Source organism: Pongo abelii, chromosome 2 (assembly GCF_028885655.2).
Source record: "Pongo abelii isolate AG06213 chromosome 2, NHGRI_mPonAbe1-v2.0_pri, whole genome shotgun sequence".
NCBI classification, from domain to species: domain Eukaryota; kingdom Metazoa; phylum Chordata; class Mammalia; order Primates; family Hominidae; genus Pongo; species Pongo abelii.
In genome coordinates, this window is record NC_085928.1 from 180790946 (window position 1) to 180809252 (window position 18307).

The 18307-nt window shown below is 40.5% G+C and overlaps 1 protein-coding gene across 2 annotated transcripts; it reads right to left on the reverse strand.

The window, feature by feature from the left end:
* Positions 1-9663: 9663 nt before the first annotated feature.
* Positions 9664-13631, reverse strand: RPL22L1 (ribosomal protein L22 like 1). 2 transcript variants are annotated; one of them, XM_002814275.5, is made up of 4 exons: positions 13535-13631; positions 11670-11762; positions 11385-11506; positions 9664-9924 (listed from the first exon to the last, which is right to left on the reverse strand). In XM_002814275.5, exons 1-4 carry the CDS (start codon positions 13541-13543, stop codon positions 9780-9782), a joined length of 369 nt encoding a protein of 122 aa, XP_002814321.2. In that variant the 5' UTR covers positions 13544-13631; the 3' UTR covers positions 9664-9779. The 2 variants fall into 2 exon arrangements, with proteins under 2 accessions (XP_002814321.2, XP_009237812.1); XM_009239537.4 differs by having other exon boundaries at positions 11670-11759; positions 13535-13620.
* Between the last annotated feature and the right edge of the window lie 4676 nt (positions 13632-18307).

Below are 18307 nucleotides of genomic sequence, written 5' to 3' on the forward strand. Positions count from 1 at the left end.
TTGTTTGAACTCAGGAATTCAAGACCAGCCTGAGCAATACAGCAAGACCCCATCTCTACCCAATTTTTTAAAAAAATGAGCCAGGTAGTGGCGTGTGCCTGCAGTCTCAGCTACTCAGGAGACTGAGGTGGGAGGATGGCTTGAATCTATGAAGTCAAGGATGCAGTGAGCCATGATCCAGCCTAGGCAACAGAGCAAGGCCTTGTCTCAAAAAAAAAGTTAAAAAACAAAAATACCATAAGTAGGGGAAAAAGACAAATGAGAAACTGAAAAAAGAAATTGTAATTTACATCACACACAAGGAGTTAATAGCCTTAACATAGAGGGAGCTTCTAAAAGTAAAAAATTAAAAATAAAAAACAAGAATTCCACAGATATATATTAAAGATACAAACAGGCAGCTCACAGAGAAAGATACGCAAATGACCCTTACTGACATTCAACCTCACTCACAAATACAATGCAAAGGAAAATTACCCTGAAAACCAGGTCTCACCTGTCAGATAAAAAGCCTCAAATTGGACAAGGTTATCTCTTGGTGTGTCTACAGGAAAACAGATTTCACAGATTGCTGGTGGGAAGGCTAGTGGGAGAGCAAATGCTACAACCCCTGTAAAGGGAAATTCAGCAATATCTAGAAATTACACATTCATTTATCTTTTGACCTATAAATCTCAGGTTTAGAACTCCACTCTAGGGGCCGGGCACGGTGGCTCATACCTGTAATCCCAGCACTTTGGGAGGCCGAAGCGGATGGATTACAGGGTCAGGAGTTCAAGGCCAGCCTGGCCAATATAGTGAAACCCCTTCTCTACTAAAAATACAAAAATTAGCAGGGCGTGGTGGCAGAAGCTGGTAGTCCCAGCTACCCAGGAGGCTGAGGCAGGAGAATTGCTTGAGCCCAGGAGGCGGAGGTTGCAGTGAACCGAGATTGTACCACTGCACTCCAGCTTCGGTAACAGAGCGAGACTCTGTCTCAAAAAAAAAAAAAAAAAAAAAAAGACAAACTAGACTTTTCTAAATATACTTTGTTTTGTAGATTGGACTTTAGAATCCTGTAAATATTTTACAGAATTATAAAACACAAAGTGGGCTTAAGCAAACTTTTTAATCAAAAGCAAAATGAAACAAATGACTGTGTGTATCAAGCTTGTGCTATGCCCACACAGAGAATCATTTCTAGTGACTTTAAAACACAAAACTTTGTTCATTTCTAGTGGGATGTACCATAAGGACAAAAAGAACTGCAAAACAATCTTAAGCTGTAAAGTCATTATATTATAGGTAGTTATGTTGGTATTATTTTATTGAAACTATTATGTGTATATTGTGAGATAAAGCAAATGAGCATTTGTGTTGGTGTCGTTGAGAACCGGAACTTTCAGCATGGGAAAAAAGAGATATGGTCATACAATTGATGAAATAAAAACTCTTTTATCCTGATTTTGAATTGGAAGCATCAGTATAAACATATCATTTCCTCTTAAGAACAAAAATGTATTCCTTCACTCTGTCCACTCAAAAGGCCTAGAAACAAACACCAGCCCAGTAATGACAAGCATCTCCAGCACCTAGAAAATAGTCCAGAGCTCCTTGTAGAAATGGATGACTCCTGGCCAGGCACACTGGCTGACCCCTGTAATCCCAGCACTTTGGGAGGCCAAGGTAGGAGGATCACTTGAAGTCAAGAGTTCAAGACCAGCCTGGCCAACATGGCGAAAGCGCGTCTCTACTAAAAATACAAAAGTTAGCCAGGCATGGTGGCACATGCCTGTAGTCCCAGATACTCAGGAGGCTGAGGCAGGAGAATCACTTGAACCTGGGAGGCGGAGGTTGCAGTGAGCCAAGATCGCGCCACTGCACTAAGCCTGGGTGACAGAGCAAGACTGTCTCAAAAAAACAAACAAACAACAACAACAAAAACGGATGACTCCAGATCTGAGGCAGGAAATTTGGAAGAGCCTAGCACATCCTATTATACCAGAAACCAAATAAGCAATAAAATCCAAATAAGATCATGTCAAAAGGATACAAGAGTCAACCTGAAGAGGCTCCTATTGGCTCAGTATGAGACCACTAAGCATATTAGTAAGTGCAACTACCAAAACTAATAAAACAAAAGGACTGCCAGACTGCCTGAAGAAACCTACAAAGGGGCCTTTTATAGTGACTTCAGTTTTATGGGATAATTGTAATGCTCCCAAGGCTGTTGTGCTCCAAAGTCTAGCCACGGGTATTGTTATTGATTGGGCTCCAAAAGGGCATTATTCGCAAGATTGCTCCAGCAAAAATACCTCATGCTTGGAGTTTATTTATTTATTAGATTATATGGAGCATGGATGGCAGTCTTACAGGCTGAGACAATGGGTGTCTCCTTATCCATTCAAATGGATGGACGGACGCAGGCATTGCTCCTCCTAGACCAAAAATGATTCATCCCAACTATGGAAATTAGCTGCAGCCTTGACAGGAATAAGGATATGGAACACTACCTATCAACTCCTTCGTACTAATACCAAAACACCCACATTCAACATCACCTTCATATCTGAACGGGTGATACCCATCAGAAGCTGTGTCAAACCCCCTTACATGCTGTTGGTTGGAAATATAATTATTATTCCTAATACACAAACTATACAATGTGATAACTGTAAGCTGTTCACGTGCATTGATGCTACTTTTAAACCCACTACAAGTATTCTCTTAGTTAGGGCTAGAGAGGGGGTATGGATACCAGTTTCTTTACATCATCCATGGGAGTCTTCCCCCTCTATTCACATAGTCAATGAAGTTCTTAAAGGTATCCTCAAAAGAACAAAGAGATTTATTTTTACTCTTATTGCAGTCCTTGCAGGACTAATTGCGGTTACTGCAACAGCAGCAACTGCTGGAGTTGCCATCCACAATTCTGTTCAAACCGCTCACTATGTTGAAGCATGGCAAAAAAACTCCTCCAGACTTTGGAATTCTCAGGCTCAAATTGATCAAAAGTTAGCTAATCAAATTAGTGGTCTCCGCCAAAGTGTAACCTGGCTGGGAGATAGAGTTATGAACTTGGAACACCGTATGCAATTACAGTGTGATTGGAATACTTCTGATTATTGCATAACGCCTTATGCTTATAATCAAGATCAACATAGCTGGGAAAAGGGCTCAAGACATTTAAAAGCCTGGGATGATAACTTAACCTTGGATATTTCACAACTTAAAGAGCAAATCTTTGAGGCTTCACAAGCCCATTTATCCACTGTTCCTGGCTCAGACATTTTTCAAGGCATAACTAAACAATTATCTGATTTTAATCCCTTCAAATGGCTCAAACCCTTCCGAGGATCATTGTTGTTACTGACATTATTAATATTGGTATGCTTATGTAGTCTCCTTTTAGTCTGCAGATGCCTCCAAGGAGTCTGAAACCAAGTCCAAAGTCAATGACAAGCAATGATGGCGATGGCGATCCTAGTTAATAAAAAGGGGGGAGATGTGGGTGGCAAGCCACCCAGGTGCCGAGGCAAGAGACCGAGGACACGAGTTGTTCCAGTATAATAAAATATAAAACAAGAATAGTTATACCAGATATAGATCTTAGATATGATTATATATGAATATCATTAATCATTAGTTTGTGGCAATTACTCTTTATTCCAATATTATAATAATCCTCGCTCTATAATCATAACCTAGGAAAAACCAGGCCATACAGAGACAGGAGCTGAGGGGACATAGTGAGGAGTGACCAGAAGACCAGAGTGAGAGCCTTCTGTTATGCCCAGACAGGGCCACCAGAAGGGCTCCTTGGTCTAGCAGTGATGCCAGCGTCTGGGAAGACACCCATTGTCAGGCGGACCGAGGTCTAGTGGTAGCGTAAATGTCAAGGGAAAACACCCGCTACTTAGCAGACCAGGAAAGGGAGTCTCCCTTTCCCCGGGGGAGTTTAGAGTAGACTCTGCTCCTCCACCTCTTGTGGAGGGCCTGACATCAGTCAGGCTTGCCCGCAGTTATCCGGAGGCCTAACCGTCTCCCTGTGATGCTGTGCTTCAGTGGTCACACTCCTGGTCCGCCTTCATGTTCCATCCTGTACACCTGGCTCTGCCTTCTAGATAGCAGTAGTAAATTAGTGAAAGTACTAAAAAGTCTCTGATATGCAGAAATAATGGCGTAAGCTGTCTTTCTCTTTGTCTCCTCTCTCTCTCTGCCTCGGCTGCCAGGCAGGGAAGGGCCCCCTGTCCAGTGGACACGTGACCCACGTGACCTTACCTATCGTTGGAGATGACTCACACTCTTTACCCTGCCCCTTTTGCTTTGTATCCAATAAATAGCGCAGCCTGGCATTCGGGGCCACTACTGGTCTCCGCGCATTGGTGGTAGTGGTCCCTCGGGCCCAGCTGTCTTTTCTTTTGTCTCTTTGTCTTGTGTCTTTATTTCTACACTCTCCCATCTCCGCACACAGGGAGAGACCCACCGACCCTGTGGGGCTGGTCCCTGCAAGTAAGAGTAACTACAATGGATTAGAATATAACATATCTTTTTCATCATAGGTTCAATATGATACTAAAACAAAGAAACTGAAACAAAACCAAATAACAAAAAGAAAACCCTCACTGATCACCTTTAGAGAATACCTGATTGGGAATTAACTTGAAAAATTATAATATAAAGGAAAAGAAGCAAGCATTTATCCTATCTTTCTTATGCGAACTGTACCTCAGGGTTGATGAGAAGTACCTCTTTAAAGGGGTATTCTAGTTACTAAGTGAAAAAGGAATGATGGAGTATTACCATTGGGCAACATTTAGGGAAACAATGATCTAGGCAATGGTCATCAATGGCTGCTAACATGACATAAGAGGAAACTAGACATTACATACGTCTTAATAGATATGCACAATGGCACTTATAAGTATTCAGGTAAAAAAAATCACTTGAATCTGATATTGATCAAACTTCTAGATCTGACCATCAATTTTTAGGAAATACAGTGGACAGAGGACCACATTAAATGACACTATGGGGAGGGGAATTATGAAAATCTGAATTGAGAAAATTCTACAGGACAAATGACCTAGTGTGATAAACAAAGAAATTGGGATGGGGGAGTAGCAAGAAATAGAGTGAGGGCAAACTTTTTTTTTTTTTTTTTGAGACAGTCTTGCGCTGTCACCCAGGCTGCGGAGGGCAAACTTTTAAAGGAGGTTTAAGAGACATTTACTTGCAACCGTGGACCTTATTACAACTGTGCTTTGTACAAAGCTAAAAATTACCAGATATTTGGGGAAATTTAAGCACTGAGTGGGCATTGGGTAATATAGGAAATTATTGTTAATTTGTTATAGGTGTGACAATGGTATGGTAGTTATGTTTAAAGAGTCCTTATCTTTTAGACACTACATTTAGAGATATAAGCATAAGTTTATAGAAGAAATGATAAAGTGTTGGGAACTTGCTTCAAAATAATCTGGGGATGTGGGAGTAGAAGGAATAGAGATTAAACACATTTTTTCTACTTACATATATAATTGAAATGTTTCATAATAAAAAGTTAAAAATAAATAAAAACCATAAATAGTTAAAAACAAAACAAAAATTTGCCCAGCTGTTGCAGAGACTGCAAGGCAAGAAAATCTAAGAATCTCTCAGCCCTTCAGAATAAAGTCAGCTTCACGATTGTGAAGTCACATTCTCAAAATGCAGAGTCTGATTGAGATTAAGAGATTCTCTGCATTCTCATTCCTTCTTGTCATAGACTAATGAAATACTTCACTGTAATCTAAAATATATCAGATCATGACATTTCTCTGCTCAAGTGTATCTGAAGCTCCCCAGTACTTTATCTGTACCCAGAAAAACAGCTGATGCCCTTGTAATAGCCTACAGAACTCTCCCTACTTGTTATCCCCTCAGTGGGCCCCCAAGATGGCCTCCCAAAATCATCCCTATCTCCTGGTATTTGTTATTCTCTTCCAAGACTGGTCTATGTGATCAGTAAAATAGAGAAAAGGTGATGACATGCTACTTCTGAGATTCAGTTATAGACACTGTGGCTTCCATCTTGGTTTCTTTCTTCCTCTTCGGATCACTTGCTCTGGGGGAAACCAGCTGCCATGTCATCAGCAGTGTCATACAGAGGCCACATAGCAAGAATTCCGGAGAACTGAATTCTCCTGCCAACAGCCCTGTCAGTGTGCATGGAGGCTGATCTTCCAGCTTCAGTCAAGCCACTTTTTTTAAAGGGTTAGATGGTAAATAGTTCGAGCTTTGCAGGCCATGTGGTTTATATTGCAACTACTCAACTTTTCCATCATACACAACATGAAAATTGACGTGTTCCCAGAAAATCTTATTTACAAAAACAGGCAGTAGTTTGCTAACTCTTCCATGACTTCAGTGCAGGCTCACAGCTTGATTGCCACCTCATGAAACCCTGAACCAGAGCTATGCAGATAAGCTGCTCCAATTCCTGAGCCTCAGGAACTGTGAGATATATTTCTTTCAAGTTGCTACAGTTTAGTGTAATTGATAACTCATATACCATCATCCCATTCTCCACACCCCATGTATACCTCTTTTTACTTCTCTAATCTCTACCCTCCACCATTCATTCAGCTCAGGTCATAGAGGCCTCCTTGTTGTTCCTTGATTATACCAGGGGTGCTCGTGCCTTCGGGCCTTTGCACTTGCAATTCTCTATGCCTGAAATGCTTCTCCCCAAGACGTCTACTTGGTTAGATTCAGTATCTCCTTTAGGTCTTTACTCAAATGAGCGTTTCTCAGTAAAGTGAGGAGGGGAATAGTGAGGATGCTCCCTCATTCTACTTATAAACGCAAAACACCTTCCTTCCTACATTCCCTATTTCCTTTATTTTTCTTCATAGCATTTACCACCATGTAACATACACTTTATTTATTTTATTGTCTGTCTTCCTCCACTGGATTGTAATCTTCATGAAGGCAGGAGTTTCCATTTTGTTTACTTCAGTATCCAAAACAGTACCTAGCCTGCAGTAGCCCTCAATAAATTTTATTATTTAACAAACCTCCCAATACCTTAAAGGCATGAATATCTTACTTGACATAATATACCCAGTCCCTGGCACATAATAAATATTAAATGCTAAATTAGCTTTCAAGAATTTTAAACATGTGAATATCAGATGTGTTTTTGAAAGATCACTCTAGGAAAAGAATGGAGGAAGCAATTGGTGTTTGCCAATACTTGATTCTCATTTGCTCTCTTTCAGAATATTCAGCCCTTCAGAATAAAGTCAGCTTCACGACTGTGAAGTCACATTCTCAAAATGCATAGTCTGATTAAGAGATTCTCTGCATTCTCATTCCTTCTTGTCATAGACTAATGAAATACTTCACTGTAATCTAAAATATATCAGATCATGACATTTCTGTCAGGGAATTTCACCCATCCTCACTGTTCATTACTTCCTAAATGCAATTTAACCTTAAAATTTGCATTGTCCCTGTCCAATTTCCCAAAGCTAACCTCTTTCTCAACCTTGGGTTGCATAACTTACTAACTGTGTCACTTTGGACGAATTACTTAACTCTATGTTCCTCAGTTTCCCTAGCTGCCAATGTGGATATTAATACTTATCTCAGAAGAATGTTATGATGATAAATGAGTCAATTCGTGTAAAATACTGAAAACAGGTCTGGTGCGGTGGCTCACACCTGTAATCCCAGCACTTTGGGAGGCCGAGACAGGTGGATCACTTGAGGTCAGGATTTCAAGACCAGCCTAGCCAACATGGTAAGATCCCATCTCTACTAAAAAAATACAAAAGTTAGCCGGGTGTGGGGTAGGCACCTGTAATCCCAGCTACTCGGGAGACTGAGGCAGGAGAATCAATTGAGCCTGGGAGGTGGAGGTTGCAGTGAGCCGTGATCATGCCACTGCACTCCAGCCTGGGCAACGAAGTGAGACTCCGTCTCAAAAAACAAAACAACAAAAAATCCATTCTCCACAATACAGTCTGATCTTTTTCAAAATGCATATCTCATCAGGTCACATTACTTTCATTACAAGCTCCCACTGCCCTCAAGATAAAAACATGGACTTCAGTCCTGCATTGGCTAGCTTCTACTTTTCCAGATTATCCTCATGATCACATCTATTCCAGAATGTACTCTGGCCAACCAGACTCCTAATGCCCTGAGAACTTCAGAAGTGCTCCTCCCTCTGTCTGGAACGCCCTACTTTCCCCTTCCCAGATACTGCCTACCTTCCCTGTTCTACAAAGTGCTCACAAACTTCATTTGCCTTCCCAGACGAAATTCCTTTTATTAAGCCCTCCCTTTTGCAGCAGTACATTTGTTCGCATGTGATTTGATCAGTTTCCGTCATTATACTAACACAGCAGAGCAGGCTGGGTATTTTTACTCACCATCACATACATCCTCAATGCTCTGCAGCGGTGCACAGTAGTAGGTACCTGGTTAACTATTTGTGAAAAACATGAAAAATGGAAACAATGGGGCAGAGCCAAGTTAGGAAGTTCAGTCATCCAAGAACCAAGGAGTTGCTGCACTGAGGTATTGCACAAAGACGATGGGGGCACTCAAATTTTTAGGAAAATGAATTAAAACACTGAATTAAACAATCATTTCAAGCAATTCCCAAACCAATTAATGCATAGATTAGGTTGTAACTGTCCAGATGTTTGGCAACACAATTCTATTAGCATCAAGACTCATCTAAGTACCTTAAGTAGTGGCACCACCATTAGGCTCAGCAGTACAAAAAGGCACATCATTCTTGTCTTCCCTAATCTCCTGCAGTATGGATTCTGCCAAACCATTTCGATTAGAGCTTTCAAAGGCCAGTTTATTCGGGAGAAAGGGTCCATCCACTTATAAGTTTTAATAGACAACCAACATTCCGGTGTTGGTGTAGGGGCTTTTGAGAAAGAGATGAGGATGCTCTGAGACAAGATTCCAACCGAGTGAACTAATTTTTCAGACAAGGACCACAGTAGATTCAGTAGCTGAGTTGAGATTTGGTTTTGAGTTTCTGGTGCCTACAAAGCAGGTGGTTAGGGCTTTCTAATAAGCAGTTTAATATTGGTTTACAGTAGGCCTCACACCCAGAGTCTTTGGGCTAACTAGAAGAGCAAACTACAGAGCAACTTATATGTAAGAACTGTTCTAACCACTTGAGATTACATTTACAAACTATTAAAAACAGTATTTGAGACTGTCAAGACAATCATATACATTTTATACAGCTATATAAAAAATTGTTCTACAGTAAGATTTCCTGGCCGGGCATGGTGGCTCACAGCTGTAATCACAGCACTTTGGGAAGGCAAGGTAGGTAGACCACTTGAGGTCAGGAGTTCGAAACCAGCCTGGCCAACATGGCCAAACCCTACTCTACTAAAAGTATAAAAAATTAGCCGGGCATGGTGGCTCACACCTGTAATTCCAGCTATTTAGGAAGCTGAGTCACTGCACTCCAGCCTAGGTGACAGACGAGACTGTCTAAAAAAAAGATTTCCTATATAACGCTACTTTTACCTGAGTACGTAAAACATTTTGGAAATCGTGGGAAAAAATTATACCAGCTATGGGCTATTTAAATACTGTTGATAGTTATCAGAGGGAAATCAAAATCATATAAACAGCATACTCAAAAAAATGAGACAAAAGTTCAAGAGTATAATATTTTTTATTCACTGATAAACTAAAAGCCAATTTCTTGGTATTTCTCATATATACTTCATTTATTTTATTAATAAGCAAAGCCCTGTAAGGGGAGCCTTTGCCTAGTCCTCCGACTCTGATTCATCTTCATCTTGACTAATCTGGAAGTAACGAAGTTCGTAGGTCTCCTTGTCAGATGCAACCACTCGAAGCCAATCACGAAGATTGTTCTTCTTAAGGTATTTCTTGGTAAGGTATTTCAAATACCTTTAAAATAAAAACATAAATTTCATTAAGAAATACAATTCCTACTATGTAAAGGTTTATTATACAAAAAGTATACATCATCATATTCATCTTTTCTGTACCTAGCTTCCTCCAAAATATTTCATCCTTCCATTCACAGGATGTATTGTGTAAGACTGTTAGGGTAGCATCCTCTTGTCATACTGCCACACTATACATTGTGCAAGATTGTCAGGGTAGCATTCTCTTGTCATACTGCCACAGCCAAATTATTTAAGCAATATGATTTCACTCTTCAAATATATTATCTGTGTATATATATGTGAAAACATTAACACCTCCTTCACCACTATTAAGCCCCCTAACTCCCAATCCCACCCCGGCTCAAGAGGCAACCTATTAATAATAGGGTTAAATCCATACTATGCTCATTAAGTCTCAACTTCTCTGAAAATTCTTGGGCTCTCTCTACATCTAATGTAACTAGAGTTGTATTTTACAGTAATTATCTGATTATCTGTAAGATCCTTGAGGACAGCTACTACATTTTTATCTCTGAATCCTTAGTGATTATAATCTCAGTTAACATGTACTGCAACCACTTTAGTCCAAGCCATCATCGTCTCTCACTGAAATTAGCTCTTACATCTTCAGTTTCCACCAGATGTATCACCCTAGTCTTTTTCAGCCACAATAAACAATTGCTTCCCATTACACATCCCATGGCTTTCAAGATCTGCTCCCCAGACACCCTCCAATCTCATGCATTCCTCCCAGAACACTATACCCCAGACACACTGGCTTTGTTACTATTACTTTAATCTGCCAGGCTTCTGGTTCATCCTGCCTGTAACAACTGCAAGGCTCACTTCTGCATTTCATTTCCTGACCAACTTACCAACGTACCCAAAAACTCTGCAACTAGCTTTATGCCCTTACAGCACTTATCACTGCTTGATTAATTCCATTTCACTCTCTCTTCTCCACTAGAAGTTTCTTGGTGGTGGGTAAACTGCCTGCTTGGTTCACTGTTGGGTTACCCAGTCCTGTGCTGCCCATGTAGTATTTAATATTTGGTGAATAAATTCAACAAATAAAAACTGGCAGCAAGATGTTAAGACTTTGGTGACCTCTACTGAATAAATACTTGAGACAATCCTATGTATACATTAGACATGTTTCTTGCAACATACTCAAATACTAAAGTACTCAGCATTAAAGGTTATATACAACTTGGATTTACAGGGCCTATAATTTACTGGACAGGGACCGTGGACACAACTGGCTCATATTCTAGCAATAAATTACATTTACAACTAGACTCAGCAATTGGCACTCATTTACCGAATTTCCCACTTATGTAGGCCTTTAGTAAGTTCATATTTATTCTTGCATATAAACAGAATACATGTAATAACTACATATTCTATGAAATATTCCAAAACTACTATAATTTTATTAAAATTTGCGAAAGTACCAACCTTTTAGAGAACTGTTTCTCAGAAACAACTGTGATTTTATTCTTGAAGCGTTCAATGTGAACAACATTCCCGAGATTTCCAGTTTTGCCATTGACTTTAACCTTCTCCCGTAGAAATTGCTCCTATTTTAAAACAGAAAAAATGCAAAACTAGGGAAGAGAACCCTAGATATTCACTAGGGAAGGTACCCTAGGAATAGAGCTTAGGTTATTATCAAATACTATATATTTAAACCATTATCAATAACTCTGATTATAAAAATAAGCCGAGTAGACTGATACTTACAAAATTTCCAGAATCAAAAATTCCATCTTCTACTGGATGAGTAAGGTCCAAATTAAACCTCCAGGTTGACCTCTTGGGCTTCCTGTCTTTCTGCTACATAAATGTGAAATAATTATGTAGCTATATAAAACAATTTATTCAATTTATATAAACAATTTTAAAGTTTGTACCAATGCAATCTGTACAAGGTACTGTGAGGTTACATATACAGAAATGTAACATTAAATTAAAAAACACCACCACTACCCACGCCGGGGTTGATCTGAACCTCTAACCAAGTCCTAATATGTTCAAGTTGTCAAAAAGTTACGGACTTTCATTGTTTTCTATACTACCAATGATCAATTTTAAATTATCGTGCTTTTCTGCCACCCCACTGCAGATGGGAATAGATTAGTACACCACCTAGCCCAAGCTCAGTTAAGTGCCAGAGCTAGGATTCCACCCACCTATGTCTAGAAAATTCAATTCTTAAGTTGTTATAGACAAGGGAAGGAGACTTTGGTAAAAAAAAAGAAAAAGAAAGAAAAAAAAAAAAAAAAAAGCAAATAAAGGCCAGGTGTGGTCCCAGCACTTTGGGAGGCTGAGGCAGGAGGATCACTGAGGTCAGGAGTTCGAGGCCAGCCTGGCCAACATGGTGAAACCCCATCTCTAGTAAAAATACAAAAATTAGCCAGGTGTGGTGGTGCATGCTTATAATCCTAGCTATTCAGGAGGCTGAGTCGGGAGGATTGCTCGAACCCGGGAGGCGGAGGTTGCAGCGAGCCTGATCATGCCACTACACTCCGTTCTGGGCAACAGACTCTGTCTCAAAAAAAAAAAAAAAAAAAAAAACCAAAAACCAACAACGTGGAACTTAAATTTTCCATATCCAAACCTTTTATACCAAGACCATATAATATGGCTACATAAGCAAAATGTTACCGTGGCCAGCAACCATGTACACTCACTGTAATATGAACAAACAAATCAGTAGTTATCAGAACTATAACCTCCAATTTAGATTCACCCAAGTGGCTACCAAGTATTACACCTTAGTTTGCGTTCTCAGGTAGCACGGTAACATGTGCCAAAAGAAAATTACTCAGTTGGCGCAGAAGTTAATTTGGGAGACACAAACAATTTCTGTCTAATGGAACAGATAACCCTATAGGGTTTATGGCCATGCTGGGCATTACCCAGTTTTGTAGCTAGCCCAGCAATTTTTATCCTAACTTTATTTGTAAATTGCGCATATATATCTAGCTTTTCAGATATTCTTAGGAACATTTTAACATCTTACTGGTTCCCTTACTAATGACTTAAGTAAAATATCTGAAGCACGTTTATTTCACATTGCTGGAATCTAGACTTATACTTTTCTAAAAATTACTTCACCGAGAAACTTCTTCCCCAACTGAAAGTTCTCAGAAACTTGTGATGTCGGCCATCGCGGGAGCTGAGCCCCTCGGAGCTCCCTCTGGCCTGGCAAAGGTCGTCAGACCGGCCCGATTACCCACCTTTCCCCTACCCAGTACTGAGTAGCAAAAGCATTATCAGGCGCGAGACAGTAGAGAAATGGCTCAGACTGCAGTACCACCAGCCCACTTACAGTTGTGCCTCCCTCTTTCCCACGTGTCCAAAATCACCCATCCTAAACCAATTCCGGGCCCAGCTCCAACTCCACTAGACCTCATGGCAGCTGCCAGGGAGTCTCGAAAAACAATTCAGGATCCTCGCGTCTTGGTTGTGTTTCTGACCCAGACTCCACTACTCCCCTCCCTTTATCTTGACTGAGACGTCTCCACTCGGCAGATGTAAAAATCGTTACAGCAAAAATCACTAAATTGCCGCACAATACTCCCACCGAGACATCGCTCACTCACCGGCGCCATTTTACAAAACGTCCGCGAGAGCAGAGAGGAAGCTAAGGCCCCGCGGTCTGTATTTATACCAAAGCGTGCTGCGTCACGCGCTGAGAGCGTCAGATTGTCGCCTCCCGGAAAAGAAAGCGGGAGGAGCGCCGAGGCCGGTAACCCAGGAAACCAGTGCGCTGCCGGAAGAGAGTAGGCCATCTGCTTTCCGCGGGCGCACGCGGGTGGCCTTGGTTGAACTGACTCTCGGGTTTCCGCTCCTGGCTGTACAAGCCGATTAATTGCAGTGGCCTCTACAGTTACCTAGTGGCTGCTCTCGGATACGGACGCACGCGAGGGATGCAGGAGTCATCCTTCACTAATCACCGGAATCCCCTTTCCAATCAGGGCAAGGCAGTGTCTCAGGTTGCTTTGGGATCTCCTCTTTTATTGCAGTTATAATCCTCCAGCGAAAAAGTTATTTCTGTTTGTGTTTTGTCTGTGAGCCTCGTTTTCTAAAAGACTGTTGAGGGAAATAGGTGCTTCGGGGACCAGGTCCTCGGGAAAAAAGAGCATGTATATATATGCTTACAGGCCCACGCCTGTAATCTCAGCACTTTGGGAGGCCGAGGCCGGAGAATCTCTTGAGCCCAGGAGTTCGAGACCACCCTTGGCAGCATAGGCATAGGGAGAACCCGTCTGTACAAAAAATTAAAAAAAAATTGGCCCGCGTGGTGGTGCGCGTCTGTACTCCCAGCCACTCGGGAGGCTGAGGCAGGAGCATCGCTTTAACTTGAGAGGCAGAAGTTGCAGTGAGTTGAGATCACGCCACTGCACTCCTGCCTGGGTAACAGTGAGACTGTCTCAAAGAGAAAAACACGTAGTGCTTGCTTCTTGTTCATTCGTTTGGTATAATTTATCATGGGTTTTAGAGTTAATCCCAGGTCTCTTGATTTCCATCCAAAGTGCTCCCAGTTAAAATTCAATGAATGTTTGCTGTGACCTAACTATCAGTATGTACAAGACACACGAGGGTGGAAGTGTCTTGCTGACAAAAGGAAAAAGTAGCTTTTGAGCTTTGAAGGATTGTAAATTGACATCAGATCCGAAAAGTGGCATGCTGAACCCCTTGGGTTTAGCAGTAATACGTTTTCGTGGAGATGAAATTATCATACCTAGGGGTAGGGGTAAGGGATGGGGTGGACTTTGTTGTTAATTTGAAGAATGACCCCAGAAAGTAAGAACTGTTCATGGCCTTTATGCCAGCAAGTAGTTATCGTGGAAACTGTGCTTTAATAGAGCATATGACTTGTAGAGTCTGAAGAGAGGCCCTGAATTCCTAGAAGAAATCCATTTCAACAAGATTTTTTAGTTGTCTGCCTTAAGAGCTACAATAATCATATTTCTTTTTCCAAACATTAAAGGGAGCAATTGGCATTTCCTCCTCAAGGGTTGCCTAAGCTGAGGGGCAGAAATGATTCTATTTTGCTTGTCTTTACCAGTCTTCCATGTCTTGACAATAAACTCCTTAAGCACTATTAAGCCATTTGTACAAGGAGGATATGAAAACATACCTGTTTCACAAGAACTAGTAATCACCAAATAACTAGTTAGAAACTGTAATGGGGGAAAAATGTTTGTCAATTAGAAAAAAAAAACAAGAATATTAGCGAGAAATGTGCAGATGGGAAGACTAAAAGTTGTAAATAATTCAGTTCTTCCCAAACTGTGCGTGTGCACACGTATATAGTAACACAATGCTAGTCAATACCCTATAGTTATTTTTTTAAAATTTGACAGCTAATTAAAAAAATTTTTAACATTTATTTTAGATTCAGAGGGTACATGTACAGTTTTGTTACATGAGTATATATAGTGATGGTGGGGTTGGGGTGCGATTGATCCCTTCACCCTGGTAGTGAAAATAGTACCCAATAATTAGATTTTCAATCCTTCCCCCCTTCTAGTATTCCCAGTGTCTATTTTTGCCATCTTCATGTCCATGAGTATCCAATGTTTAGTTCCCACTTATAAGTGAGAAGTACAGTATTTGATTTTCTGTTCCTGCATTAATTCGCCTAGGATAATGGCCTCCAGCTGCAGCCATGTTGCTGCAAGGTATGTGATTTCGTTCTTTATGGCTTGTGTTGACAGCTAATTCTAAAACGTATGACACAATAAATGTCTGAAAAGAGCCAAGACACTCTAGACCAACGAAAGGGAGTGTGCCTTTCAAGCTCTTCCAATATAAGATATAATAGATGATAGATATGTATTTAATATATTATAAACTTCAGTCATTGGATCTACATGATGCTGAAGCCTTAGTAAACGGATCAGTAAGCAAAAAAATACAGAAAAACCCCTCCATATGTAACTACCTTACAAATGGCTAAAATATAGTTTTATTTTTATGTATGCATTTATTTATTTTTTAGAGACATAGTCTTGCTCTGTCACCTAGGCTGGAGTGCAGTGGTGCAATCTCAGCTTACTGCAACCTCCGCCTCCCTGGTTCAAGCAATTCTTCTGCTTCAGCCTCCCAAGTAGCTGGGATTACAGGTGCTTACCACTATGCACGGCTAATTTTTCTATTTTTAGTAGGGATTTCGCCATGTTGACCAGGCTGGTCGCGAACTCTTGGCCTCAACTGATCCGCCCACCTTGGCCTCTCAAAGTGCTGGGATTACAGGTGTGAGCCATTGTGCCCGGCCTAAAATACAGTTTTATAAATAATTTTTTAATGTATGGTTGAGCTGGTGGAAAAGTAAAATAATTTTTAGGGAGCAGAGATGACAAGTCATGATCATACATGTTTGGAGCTTGAATTAGCTCTGCTCAGATAGCATGAAAAAGCTCCAAATTGAATATGTAGTTTAAAGTGTGCTTGTATTATTAACACCAGACAGAAGCAAGGGCAAATGCTCTCTGGAGAAATGCATTTTAGATCCAGGTACAAATAATTCCCTGAGATAAGCTTCAAGAAATATGAGCTGACAGGTTTTTTGTTTTGTTTTGTTTTGTTTTGTTTTGAGACGGAGTCTTGCTCTGTCGCCAGGCTGGAGTGCAGTGGCGAGATCTCGGCTCACAGCAACTTCTGCCTCCAGGGTTCAAGCGATTCTCCTGCCTCAGCCTCTCGAGTAGCTGGGACTACAGACACACCACCATGCCAGCTAATTTTTGTATTTTTAGTAGGGACGGGGTTTCACCATGTTGGCCAGGATGGTCTCGATCTCTTGACCTCGTGATCTGCCCGCCTTGGCTTCCCAAAGTGCTGGGATTACAGGTGTGAGCCACCGTGCCCGGCAGAGCTGACAGTTTTTTAAAATCACCAAAATACAGGAAAACAAGCCACCGTGGATGAAAATCAACATCAAAAACCTATGAAATCAGACTCACAGAGACTTTATATGTTGGAATTATGAAATGCAGAATATAAAATAAGTATTTGTAGTATTTGCAAAAAGTAAAAGTATTTAAGATATGATAAGGAAGTCAGACACAATCAAAACTGATCAGAAATTTTTTTTTTTTTTTTGAAAAACAGCTAAAGAAGGCCGGGCATGGTGGCTCAAGCCTGTAATCCCAGCAGTTTGGGAGGCTGAGGTGGGTGGATCACTTGAGGTCAGGAGTTCGAGACCACCCTGGCCAACATGGAGAAACCCCCGTCTCTACTAAAAATACAAAAATTAGCTGGGTGTGGTGGTGCCACCTGTAGTCCCAACTACTTGGGACGCTGAGGCAGGAGAATCACTTGAACTGGGGAGGTGGAGGTTGCAGTGAGCTGAGATCATGCCACTACACTCCAGCCTGGGCAACAGAGCAAGTCTCTGTCTCAAAAAAAAAAAAAAAAGAGCAAAAGAGAAAGTTTAGACATTTAAAAAAAGAGCAAAAGAGAACATTTAGACATTAAAAAGAAAAACTGAAATTAGAAAAAGTAGATGAGTTAAACAAGAGAGTAAACAGCTGAAGAGAAATCAGTGAGTGGGAAATTACTTAGAATGCAACGTGGAAAAGCAAATAGATATAAAGTATAAAAAATAGGTTAAGAGATCAGGATGTCAGAATAAAAGTTTTCTGGATATGTCAACCAGGAGATCCAGAAGGATATAATAGAGACAATGGGGAAAAGGCAAAATCTAGAGAGATAATGGCTGAATTTCCAGATACAGGAAGCCCCAAGCAGGATAATTTTAAAGAAATGCAAACCTATACACATTGTAGTGAAACTTCAAAACACAAAGACAAAGTTATTTCAAAAGCACCCAGAGAAGGAAAAGGCAAAATATTTACTAAATGACTTATACTAATAGCTGACTTTCCATCTGCAACAGTGGAAGCTGGAGGCAAAGGAATATTATCTGCAGAGTGCTGTGAGAAAATAACTGTCTACCTAGAGCTACAAAAAAAACAAAACAAAACCAAGAATACATTTCAAGAGTAAAGATGCATTTACAACATTTTTAGGCCACAAAGCTGAAAGTTTGCCATCAAGAGCTCTTCAGTAAAGGAATTCTGAAAGATATACTTTAGAAAGAAGGAAAATGACCCTAGAAAGAAGGCCTATATGTCAAAAGAAATGGTGAGCAAAGAAAATAGCAAACGTGAGTAAATCTGAACAACTACTAACTGTAGACAACAGTAATAATTATGTCTAATTTGTGGGTTCATGGAACGTTTTTAAAAAACTCAGTATCATAGGCAGATTAGGTACTGTTAATGTTGTATTTCTTCATCTTGGTGATATTTACATGGGTATGTTTACTTTGGGAAGGCTCATCAAGCTGTAAATTATAATCTGTTCAT